General features: G+C 39.2%; 1 protein-coding gene across 1 annotated transcript in view; it reads left to right on the top strand.

Moving 5' to 3' along the window:
• The window catches only part of rras2 (RAS related 2), a 25,633-nt gene extending 22,136 nt beyond the window's left edge, over positions 1 to 3,497 (top strand). Inside the window, exons 4-6 of the mRNA XM_035652234.1 lie at positions 122 to 230; positions 1,591 to 1,709; positions 2,528 to 3,497. Coding sequence (XP_035508127.1) covers positions 122 to 230; positions 1,591 to 1,709; positions 2,528 to 2,615 — 316 coding nt within the window. The 3' untranslated portion in view covers positions 2,616 to 3,497. The remainder of the gene's footprint in view (positions 1 to 121; positions 231 to 1,590; positions 1,710 to 2,527) is intronic.
• Positions 3,498 to 13,397: the final 9,900 nt, after the last annotated feature.

Consider the following 13,397-nt stretch of genomic DNA (forward strand, 5'->3'; position numbering starts at 1 on the left):
GTGGGCGGGGTCATTGGCTATACTGGGCACATGTGCATTTTTAGATGAATGTATGGTAAAAACATTATATAACGTGTTTGTGCAGAAAACACCGCATAACAGCATGTAATATATTTCACAGCTTTGAAGAAATCTACAAATTCCAAAGACAAATACTCCGAGTGAAAGACAGAGATGAATTCCCTATGATCCTTGTAGGAAACAAAGCAGATCTGGAACTACAAAGACAAGTAAGTCCAACAGATTGCAGAGATCTGAACCCACTGACTGACAAACATATACCACTGTTTGATCATCTGAAGAGATAATATCAACCAGTCTGGAGGAGTCACATTTGCATATTTGAAAGTGGAAGCGAGCGATGCAGCTGCACCTAGCTGCAAAGATACAACAGGATGTGAGTGAAAGAATAAAAGAGAGACTGTAGTGATGGTGCCGTCAGGAGGGGAGGATGGATGAGAGAAAGAAAAGGGAGTGTGATGAAATGATGAATTTTCTGGTTGTATGCAGTGGCTTGTCACTTCCTGCAGTGAATCCACACCACCCCCTTATGGTGAAAAGGAGCCTTACAGGCAGATACAGCTATTTACTGTCAGTGGGATTTATTCACTGAAATCAGTGTTTAGTATTTTAAGCATCATGTGACATGAGCTTGCGTTGGTTTATTACTTATTATTCATTCATTCTATGCTAGAGACATTGTATTTGATAACATTACAGATAATGGTGATAACTTACTGCACAGTTAACTTGATAATAAAATGTTATGGGTAAGCATTGTTATATTTACCCTGAATATTTTTTTTTTTGCTTTAATCTTTTTGACAAACATTTGTGCATCTTCCTCTACATCAGCCCAGTTTCTTCAAAAGCTGGTTGTTAACTGGTCTGTGGCTATAAGAGGAATATAGTCTTATCTTAACTTAATTACTTTCTGCATCTCTTAGGTCCTGATTATATGTACAGTTATTTTAAAAAGATGATGAAGGCAGAATCCAGCTACATCCCAGAAGTATACATACTAATTTAAATTTGTAGTAATTTAAGTGTACACCTGAGAAATTACAAAATGAAATACAATTAAGAGTGGGACATGCGTAGCAAAATTGCTTCGTGTTTGTTGGTGATTAACAATATTGTAATGAAAACACTATGTAATGAAAAGGAAGAAGCTTTACAGAGTTGAAAAAAAGCACTCACTTTGTACTACACCAGTATTACAGTAAATAATGCAGCTTTGTGCCCTACACAAATAATTAGTTTGACTTTGTTCCTGCATGGATTATTAGTTAACAGATTAAATATTTAATGACAATGTCTAAATATCTAGGATAACTTAATTAGACTGATCATAAGAGTACAAACTGGGTAGAACAAGATGATAGGACTTCACACATGGACACTCAGTTAGTTAAGGAGTTTACTTTGGCTGTAATGTTTTTGTCTATATGCATTTCAACCATTGTGTGTATGTCTTTCATAAACACGTGGTTTCTTTTGAACGATTGTGGAAAATACTGCACATGTTTTATACCTCAGTTTACAGTCAAGTGTCAGCCTATCATTCTTCTTTTCTTCTTTTTGCCTCAGGTAACCCAAGAAGAGGGCCAGCAGCTGGCCAGACAATTAAAGGTCACATATATGGAGGCTTCAGCCAAAATCCGTATGAACGTAGACCAGGCTTTCCACGAGCTGGTTAGAGTAATCAGGTACGTGATTTAATGAGGAATCTTTTACATTTTGTCTCCCTTCTGATCTTTCAGTGACTCAAATTTGTGGTTTGTCAAAGGTATAACAGTGGCTAAAAACAGGAACATTCAGGCACTGCTGTGGTAACTGATGGCAATACAGAGTGCAGTGAAGGGTTGGTACATGTTGCACATGTTGCTGTAGCATTAAATATTCACAACTCTCTGGTGACACATTGGTGCCCTAGCGATTAAGTCGCCGACAATGAATTGCTCTTTTACTGTCATCTCTCTGCTGTCAGCTAGCCAAGAAAGTACCCATAATAATTTTTAAATACCAGGACCGTGGAATGCCTTGGTAGCTGAGTGGTTACATGCTGCATGGCTGAAACTGTCACCGGCAACCTCTGTTGCTCGGTCATAGTCCTCTCTCTCCCTGTTTCCTGTCTGCCATCGTCAAATAAAGGCAGAAAACGTCCCAGAAATATTAAAATCATGACTGTGTGGCTTTTGTTCGATCTGATTTGATTGGCAGTGGCCTGGCAACAAAAGCAAACCACCCCACAACTGTCATCATATTTTAATTAAAACATATTATTGGTACATGGATTTATGTGACATTACCATTTTCCTGCCCACTTTGAAGCTCAGATAGAAAAAACTCAGATAATAAAGCACAGAAATAACCAATTTTGTTTCAGGGCCTTTAATATTTAACAACAATGAAGAAAATGAAATTGTATGTTAATCATTCTGTTTAAAAGAAAGAAGAAGAAGAAAGATCTCAAAAGTACACGGTCCAGTGTATCATGATAGTTTTGCTCTCTCCCAACTCCCAGGAAATTTCAAGAACAGGAATGTCCACCGTCGCCAGAACCTACAAGAAAAGAGAAAGACAAGACCGGGTGCCATTGTGTGATCGTCTGAGTCGGCCTTATCACTGTAACTCATGCAGCTACTCTCTACCACCCCACCCACTCTGCCTGACATCACATCCTAAGTGGATGACTGACCGCTGCCTTCTCCACGTGCATGACTTCAGACAGCCTTTTCTGAGATACTTTGACCAGGAAACTGCTGTCCCCAGGACATCACTATGGACAACTGACAATGCCAAATTTTAACACCACTCTACCTTCAGCTGTAATCTAATTCACACGAGAGAGTCCCAACACTAAACATTGCCTTCTTAATCAGCCTGACAAATTAATGTTTTGTACTCTGAAGGACTTCTCTTGCCTTGTAGTGACATTTGTACTTGCTACCGAGATTGAATGAAAACTATATCCAGAATGTTAATGAGTTTCTTTAGTTTCCAGTGTCTGACCAGAGCAGAGAGATTATCTTATGAAGCTTTGTGTATGTTGTGCCATATCCACCTTTACTCCCATGTGCTAATCTGCTGTACATATGTGACATTTGTTGTGATTTTCAAAGTGTATTTCTAATGACCTATTAAATCACCACAGTACAGTGTGTGAGGTTGAGTTTGGTTTTGCATATATGAAAGTGAATATATAAGTATGTATATAAATATAATGCCTAGACAGCCCTTAAAGCTACAATGATAGAACTTTTTTGGCATTCTGCCGTGGATTCTTTACTTTGTGTGTGGTTTCTGCTTTTATCTCAATTGCCAAATATGGAGTGTCTACTGTATTAGATTTTTAAAAGTCTTATAGATTGAAGGATTTTTGACCTGTACCATCTCCTCAATGTACCGAAAGTAGCTAATTTGTCTGAATGTCTTTCCTCGAAGGTGGCGATTCAGTCAAAATTGGACATTATACATCGTTTTATGATTTCTAAGAAGCAGTACATACATTTATTGGTAGCGCATTGTTTATCTTTGACAACTAACATGATTTCAGATCAAAACACTGAACACTGTATGCTCTATATTCAACGTTTGACAAGTAATGTCAACAAATGTTGCAAATCAAGAAGTTTTTCAGAGCCCTGTTCAGTTCAGATCATTCCAGTGTAATGCCTCTATTCTGTCAAACATAGATCAAATAACTGTTATATCATTCCAATAACACAGTGGCAGTGTATTTGTTTTGTGTCCTTGAGTTATTTTGTTACATTAATTTTTTTTTTTTTTTGTTTGTTTTTTTTTTTTTTAAAACCCCCCCCCCCCCCCCCCCCCAAATGATCTGCCAGCTGGAAAAAAAACAGGACAAGTGGAAGCATTGAGATGCACATCGTAAAACAGCCGTTCTCCAATGGGACATGAACTCACCGGACCTGCCACCTGTGGAGCTATAATCACCACAGACACAAAACACTGTTCTGCCTTCCCTTTCCACTTCTGTACTTCTGTTCAGGCATACAAATGAAGTACTGCAGTTTGTTTTTCATATCATCATCTTGTAATATAAACAACAAGAAAATCAGATGATGGAAGTAATGGACTTGATTAAATGTTTCTACTCTACTTTTATACATTATTTTCTTATCAAACTAGTTGACAAGTATTTTTATATGTTTATAAGTGAAAACACCTTCACAGCACGGCTGTGTATATATGTAAAGAGGAATATTTAATTCTCTTGATTATGTTCAACTGAAGATGACTGTTGGCCCAAATTTGCATAATTGGATTCTTCACCCAGATTTGACCAAGAATGTTTTTTTTCTTATTGTGGCTTAGTAATGGAGAATATAATAATATATTTATCTTGAGGTGTCCGCCACCAGCTCAGAGTGTAAAATACCAGGTCAGGTGTTAGGGGGTTTTAGAAATTATTCTGCTCTTTAAATAGGCGCTTTAAACCAACACCAATTATTATAATCACAGATTTGAAATACCACTTCCCATCTTATTGCAAACCCTAGTGTTCATCCAAATCATACTGTTTTTTTCTTTTTCTTCCGTATCAGTGTCTTTTGCCCTGTGTGTAGCTTTTGGTGCTAAAATAAAATCTGTCATTGAGCCAGATGGGGAAGAGAATCTTTTTTTTCTAGATTCAAAAAGCTGCATAGACCTGAATCTTACATACTGAGCCTCGTGTCAGTGAGCTTTAATGCTGAAGTCAATCCGTGATGCAGTATCCCATTGTTTTTCACAGTATGACTCCAGCTGGTGTTACATCATCAATATGACCTCTCATATCTCCAAAAACAATAGGTAATAACAAATAACAAAGGATCCAATAAGGACTCTGAAATACTTGGTTTATTAGGTTGTGTGTGTGTCTCTCTCGGTTTCTTTTCTTTTTGTTTACAGACTACATTCAAAAAAATAATTCCAGACCCTTGAGTGGATGGCTACAAATAAAAAATTGGCACGCCTACCTTGCTCAGGGTGTCCGAACCAAAAACCAACCAGTCTAATCCACACACCTAAAAGTGTTAATACATGCATGCACATATTTGACCACAAGGGGGTTGTTGTGGCTAAGCAAAGTGTCATTAAATGCTTGAACCACTAGGGGTTAAAATATTGGAGACATATAGATGGGTGATAATTTAAAGGAAGAATGTGCAACATAAAAAGTTTTTTAAAAGTGTTCAACTGAAGGGATGAACACCATTATTTCTAAAGATATTCCCTCGTTTACACACCACACTCATCCAGCCATAAATAGTAAATCCTGACTAATTGATCTTTGATTGTAGGTGAATGTCTTAAACTGAGTAAACACATCAAGTAGGGCATTATCACTGAGTAATTTCCCAGTTAGACTATCACATACAATATGTGTAATTTTGACAGTCACTCTACTTGTGAAAATAGGGCTGTTCCTGTTTTCTGACAGATTACTTCATACATCTCCCGAGTGCTGTGCTTTTATTCCTTTGTGGCTGATTTTGCAATTAGAAAAGTGCTTTTTAAAGAAGGCCGTGTGCATTTGCAAAATTTATGCACTCAAACGCCGCCTGCACTGTGAAGGTTGCAGACAATGACAGAATTTTGAAGTGTAAACATCTTGGCTCATTTGTCATATGAACAGACATTGTGCTGTAGCAGTAAAATTCTGGATCTGGATGGATGAGAGGATAACAAACTAAGATTAAACACAAAAGGGCCATTAAGGTCTTAACCTAGCTGTATGTGTAACAGACTTCTGTTTTAGTGATTTTGGTCTTGTGGTCTGGTATAAAGATATAATCTGGCCTTTTGTATTAAACACTACTGGTGACTATGAGCAAGTGTAGAAGAAATATCAACAATCCCAATGCACTCACCATTCACTCAATAAGATTTATAAGCTTTTATTATAGGCAAATATGCCATTGTGTGTGTTTTGTGAGTCATAGAGATCTTGTGGGGATGTTGAAGATCTTCAAAATGCTTTGAAACCAAACCATAGTGTCCAGACTTGGCTGCGGTAAAGACAGAATATGATAGACACAAGAGAAAATGAGGTTAGTACAGAAGGTTAAAGGATCTCCATAGCTCCAGTGTCCTTTATGTCCATGTTGGCTTATTTAAAAGATATTACATGGCAGATACTGGGGTTCACAGAGTACTGAAATGGCAGCTCAAGAAAATCTCCTGCATGCTCCTTTTAAAACATTTTCTCCTCTATGGACTGGTTGACCTAATAATAGGTTGTTTTGAAGCACCTCCATGTTTCCACAAAATCACAGCGGTGCAGACATCCAATTTATGACCTTAGAGGAGCAGCAGTCCTGACCTTAATGCAATAAGCAATAGGCAAGTAAGCCTGATCCTGTGAAAAATATCAAAATGATGCCTGTTCTAATTTGCATTAAATGACACCCCTGGCAAATTACTTCTGGAGAGTGCACACATCCACATCCAAATGAATTCAGCACCAATGAAAGAAAAGAACTGTGCATGCGGGCTGCTGCATAGCTGCTCTCTGAGCCCTTTGTTTTTTTGTATTGATCAGCAAAGGAGTGAACAGGTTCAGTGTTTGCTATTGGCTATAAGCGGTCATGACATGCCAATAATCAAAATAAACAAATCACAGTTTCATCCATTGACACTGGGCAGTTTGATCGAAGTCTGTCCGAGGCCACTGACACGCAGCACGCAGTCTGTATAGGGATTTTGTCGGCAATATTAATCAGCGTCGTGGGTCCGCGTGAATGAAATCAACCAGCATCCGCGCGTGCACGGTGCGGCTGACAGCTCGCGCTCTCCCCTCCTCTGTAGTGGTATAGCCCATAGGACAGCGACTGGCTCCGCACAGCCTCTCTGCCCAGGCACTGCACGGCGATTCCTTTAATACGCGTTTGCATTAGTGAGGAAGGAGACGGGCAGAGGAGCAGTTTTTTTTTTAGCTTTTTATTTTTATTTTAAAAAAAAAGAAGCTTTTGGACCGTCTCGACAATCCCAGCTCGAGTCCAGCCAGCTCGCCGGAGACATGGAGGGAGTCAGCAGCAACAGGAGCATGTCTTACAGTAGATGGAGTTATGACAGGTAAAGCGAGCTCTCCCATCATATGGCAAGGGTACGTTTGTGTTGTCATGCTATGCCTTGTATTGTAAACAAACAAAAACAACAACAACCAAAAAACAAAAATGGTCGAGGCTACAGCTTGGTGGGATCCCCAACCCCCCTCCGACGTAAGGAGTTGACAGGTGCGACGGCTTTGGAAATGAGAGATATGAGTGTATTAAGTGGCTTAAAGCATCATACTGTGTCTGCTGTCAGATATACGGGATGTCTGCTTGACTCTGTCTGTGTGTTGATGGTGTGTTCACAAATCTACCGTCCTAGACAGTATCACCAAAACATTTCCATAGGAACAGCTTGAGTGTTTGTGTTATTCATTGTACTTTATTCTGTTTTTATTCTGTTCCTGCCATTTCATCTATCTATCTATCTATCTTGATGTCTTTCCATTTTATACTAATAGTTTATGTGCTGTACAGGTGCCAGGGTTCATTTACTGTACAGATCTGAAATCATCATCACTTTATACAAGCTATAAAGTGCTTCAGTCACAGAGCTGGACTCATTAGCTGGGAAGTTGGCAGGCCATGTCTCCATAGGGGTGACTGTGATCAAGAGCTAACATTCTGGTACAAATTCAAACAGGCGTGTGGAGCACCAACACAGAGGGTATCTATGATTTAAAAAAAAAAACACCCAGTGGTCCTCAGCTTGACAATAGCTGCATTTTTTGGATACTAATTTTTTCGTTAAGGATTGGAAAATATAAGCAAACGAAGTAAATAAGTATGAACGTAGGTTATAAAATGAACAAAATGTCCATTTTGTTTGTGTGTGATGTCGTCAACACAATGTCAGACATAAGTGTGAATGAGTCAGTTAGTTTGAATGGTGAGAACTAGTGAAGCTGACTCTTAACATGGAGGAAAAACAAGTACACAGACTCATATTAATAGAATAAACACAGTCAACATACGAGGAATACTTTGTAGTCAAACCATACAGTTCTTCATTTGGTAATCAGTCCCTCCTTACTCGTACTCAGGCAACACTTTGGAACACGATGGATGGTTGGAGATACTGTTGCTGTATCAATAGAGGAGGTTTTACCCTGACAACACTATATATGTGGGCTCACACAGTATAATTGGTATTCTGAATCTGTGCTTGGACATCCCGAGAGACTGCTGCCAGAGCCAGTGGTCTCTTAGCCTCTTAAGATTTCTCGCAGCGCTGTGAAATAATGCTTACTGTGTGCAGTAAGCATTATAAGTGCCAGGGTTTGTGCATTTAAAGAGTATTGTTTGCTTTTCTCCTCCAGAAAAAAAGCTGCAGTTTTAGGGGATTCACTCCTTTTCCATGTGAACAGATTGTTTTGGGTGTGAAAGAAAGCATCCTGTGTGCTGATGTCCTGCTTCAATAGAGTTGTTCATAGTGCAGGAGATTAAGTAAGAACTGACGCTTTAAATAGATAAATAGATTACTAACTCTTTCTTGTGGCCAATATCAATCCGACCAACCAAGACACTTTTCCTGCAGACATATGACGTTCGCAGCGGGGGGGTCAAATTTAGGCCGCTAGCATAAACTAGAACCCACACAAAATACAACGCAGGTGCACCGTGAGAAAAAAAGCTGGAAGCTCAATAAATCTGCTGTGAGATCTGTGCAGATGTCTCTAGCATTTGGCAGCCAATTTGTAATATGTAAGAACGTAAAACGGACATGTTCATGCGCTGATTCTTGTTGGAGAGCAGTCAGGTCTCTAGTGGCGTGCACAGCCTCTCTAAGGGGCAGAGGTGAACATTTAAAAAGGGCATCTCTTCTGCATGTGCAAGCACAGAGCCCACTTAAATTGGAGGACGAGTACATACATGCTGAAATACAGACAATCACATGTCTGTATTTCACTCTACGAGGCCCCAGAGAAATAGACCCTTTTTTATAGCAGCCATTTTGACATGAAATATTAAAGTAAACCAATGATACAAATTAAGGTTTTCATTTGATTCAGGATGAAACAGAGTGAGGGTGATGCTACTGTGCACGTTGGCTCACTGCAAAGGCTCTGCTACACTGGTATCATTCATAACACCTGCGTTTATCCTACTATTTCATGTCAAGACCGCTGAGAGAAGGTTTATTACCTCTCCACAGTGAATGCTGTACACACCTATGGTCCACCCACGCAGCTGTCTTCTCTTATTTTACCTGATTAAACCTCGTCTGAGGGCTGTGTGGGTTTATAGACTGCGCTTCTCTGACCCTCCCATTAGTTTTGTAGCATCTGTTAGCGTGGGAGAGGCTACACCTGTATCTTATTGGTTCATGAACACAACTCCTGTACAGCTCCACCCAACGTCAACCTGAGCAGAGGTCTCATTAGCGGGGATAAGAGAGAACGCCTGTCTGGGTGTGTGTGTGACGACATAAATATTCCTCCTGATAATCAAAAGTGGTTGTCTTCTTATGACAGCAGTGACACGTACTATTTAGGAAAGTGAGTTTATTAGCCAAGTCTTATTTAGTAGTTTTGCTACTAAAATGAACAATAGCGGATGAAGTTTGCCAGCAAAATGTGTTATTTTCACAGACAGCCGCTGGTTACTGTTGACCATAGGGAAAATAAAACGGTAGGTCATCACCAAATCTGTTTGAAAGTGAGATTAAAATGTGGTTTCAGTCAAAATACTTGTTTATCGCTGTCTTCTTTCGATACTGCACGAGCTGCAGATAATTACATAACGTGAACAAGCTTATTCATACTGAAAGACAATTTCCAGTATAGAAATGTCTTACTGTTCTTTGCAGACATTGTAATTCATGGTGGAGCCTGTTTGTACTTGAAACCTGCGTATGTACAATCACTCTGTGTCCTGGCACCCACTCAGCAAACACTGTATCCTAGAGATGGAGGGGCAAGGTGGGCTGACAAGATACAATTCAGAGCCCACAGAACTCAGTACAGAATTCACAATTTTTAATCAAAGAATGTTATCTTGAATTTCCTTGTGTACATTTCATTCCCTCCATCAGACTCCACAGGATCAGGGTGTAGATAAAGACGAAGCAGGGGAACTTATGCATAGTAAAAGCCCCCTTCATTTCTCATCCTTCATGATGGGATGTAATAGTTAGGTCAAAAGACAACTGACACCTAACTGTGGAGATAAAAGTGATGAGTAACTAACCATCCTATAATTAAAAACATCTCTACTCGACTGCAGTTGTTTGAAGAGATGTAAATGGCCCATCTCGCCTAAGTCGTGTTTCTTTCCCTCCTGCCATGTCTCCAATACAATGATGGATTCACTGTTTTAAATTGGTTGGTAATAACTGTCAAATGGATAAAAAAAAAAAAGAAAATAGCAAATCTCCTGCGCTTTCACACAAAAGCTCAAGGCTAGTATCGATGCCAGTCTGGTCAGTGATTTATGTGAGCTGTCAGCTGAGAGCAGATTTAGTGGCCTAGTTTATCTGCATAAAGGTACCCAAACATCTTTTCTCAGAGCATCTGTGTCATTCTGCTTCGGCCCTCGGTCCACACTAAGCTGGCATTGTTCATGCCCCCAAAAACTGAGCTGAAAATACTGGTCTGGGGTTTTTAAGGACAGGAAAAAAACTGAGCATTTGGAAAACAGAATCAGTTTTATTGAGTACAATGGTGCTGAGTGCAAAGGATGCTGGACTAAATATTTTTTGTGTAACAGTTTACTTTATATACATGAGGTAGGTGGATATGGCACTATGTACAGTACGTAGTGTGCGCGGTGTACATAGATTTGGGTATGAGTGAGGATATTTACATGCTTTAAAAAGAAAACTATTTAAACAATGCGAATAAATCATTTACAGGGGCAGTGGATGTTTGAGTCAAACGGTTGCATGTAGGACTGTTGAGGGTTGTGTAGCAGTGGAGATCGACAACTTCCTGTCCGTTTCTAATTTCCTCTGTGATCATTTAAATATACTGATCATACAGCAAAGGTGTTATTGTATTTGTCTCACAGTCAGAAAATATATGTAAATGAGAACTGCTAAACTGTGGGTTCAGCTGTATTAAAACAGTATAGGTGTACGAAGCTTAGAAGGTTTAACCTGCTGAGATTCAGCAAAATAACCGGGCTGTGACTCACCCTCTCCTTACCAGACGTTGGCTGCGATGCCTTGTTTTTGTTTGTTTTTTGCTAAGAAGCCAACAAAGAGATTTTACTATTTTCCTGTTGTTGTGATGTTTTGGTGTCAATGGAGAGCTTTACAAAAAATACAAGTTATAGTGAGGATGCACATTGTGTTCAGATTGGGAAGAAGTCTCAATCTGTGTTGCGAGGCTTTGCATTGTTTGCTCGGTGGCCGTAGTGTCAAAACTGTACTATTGTCTTCAATCTGTGCTCACTTGGACTCTCCTGACAATAATTGATTTAACACATGATTTAGACATGATTAATATAATAATATAATAATTCATTATTGTTGTGCTTTCAAAGGATATTGTATATTTTTACACTTCTGAATTTGGTTTCAGATCAGATGGGTTGATCTGACGTGTGCTCATGTCTGTTCAGCTTGTGATGCATGTGTGAATTGGCCACAGCAAGTGTGTGTATGCAGTCTATTGCCTTATACAGAAGCTGTAACCTGCTGGAAAGTAGAGCTGATGATGAAATATATAGTGCGACAATAGAAAAACGTCTCTCGTTTCATAGTATGTTGTTTATTTCGTTGTCATAAATCACACTCTTTGTTGTTCCTCATTTGGACAGCGCCTTGTGTTTTTCCCCACGATCTGAATGCAGGCAGGAAATCTGCATGAAGGCAACACAAACAAACATGGAAGAGAGTGAACGTGACACAGAACTGAGTAATTCTGAGAAGGAGAAGGACTCCAACCAGCCAAGACAAAACGAGGAGCTTGTACCTAAAAGAGGTACACAGAGTCACATTGATGTGGTGGAAAATAGTTATTAGAAAGTGTTTTCTATTTATCTTTTTATATTTTTTATATAAATTTAATATATAAATATAATATAATTTTAAGTTTTTTTACTTGCTTAATTGTTGAATTCTTACATAGGCCTTTCCATTTGGTAATTTTATATAAACTAATTATTCTTTGAATTACATAAAAAAATGCTAGATTGTGATATGTGTCATTATCTCGATATAAGATGTTGGTCGTACCGTGCAGCCCTACTGGAAAGTATGCTGTCATTCATATGCAGAATTATACATATTGCTATTTAAAAACTGAACCCAGTCCCAAGTACGAGATTTGTGAGCAACCCTCCTCCACAAGTGTATTCCTAACTCTGGTCGTCAGCTACATACCAAGTCTGCGAGCTCCTGAAGTGTGAATCCATTGTGTGTCTGGGGCCATTGTGGGTGGCTTTGAACATGAGTCACAAATATGTACCTTAGCTGGAAATTGCACACAACCACACAAAGGGTTTGAGATTGATTTATTATTCTACATCCAAGAAGACTGTTACTTTCATTATAAAAGAAACAACAACAACACCAGAGATGAGAATGGGCCAGAGGTAGATTAGAGAGAAAGTTGGCTCTGAAATAAAGTATTAGACAGACAGACAGACTGATGCATTGACAGACAACCAACCAAGGTACTGTATGTTATTATTCAGCCAGTGCTGCAATCTTCATATTACTGAGATTTCTCCTCTTTTTTAGTAAACAAAGCCTCTGCCCTTTACTGTCAGACAAGGTAATTCTCAAAGTCAGTTTTTTCAGGCCGGTGAACCATCTTGAAGTGAACTGTGAATAAGGAACATACAGCAGCGTACAGTATTTTGGCTCTACCTCTTCAAATTCCTCCCCATTTTTAGAAGTGAATAGTGTGGTGTCAGCATAAGTTGGATAACATTCACTTTGTTTTAGTGCTGCATCTGTGCTAGTGGAAATCTTTAAGTTTTGGATTGCAGAGGTAACTATTGCACGGATTATGGAGAGAGAGATAGACTTCTCTATGACTGTGGGTACAGTGCAGGGGAACAGCTGAAGTGACAGCTGTGTCCGGAGCTGTGAGAGCCTGTCCTCAAACCTTACTAATGATAGATTTTAGAGGATTCAGCTCCCTAAGTTGACGCATGGATCTATTGTAGCATCTTTAGAAGTACATTGTAAACAAAAACAAAACCATAGTTCATATTTAACAACTTTGTGACGCCGCTAGACTTAACCTGTATTGTTGCTTGTGGAATATTTCACCTCTACAAACTGTTTACCTGGACAAAACATGCCGTTTCCTCTCATTGTTTCTGGTGATGTAGCCTGTCAAGTCCTATTCATCAAACCTCCTAACTCTCCTGCTCACCCCCCCC

Source organism: Morone saxatilis, unplaced genomic scaffold (assembly GCF_004916995.1).
Source record: "Morone saxatilis isolate NCDOM2014 unplaced genomic scaffold, NCSU_SB_2.0 Contig11, whole genome shotgun sequence".
Classification (NCBI taxonomy): Eukaryota; Metazoa; Chordata; class Actinopteri; family Moronidae; genus Morone; species Morone saxatilis.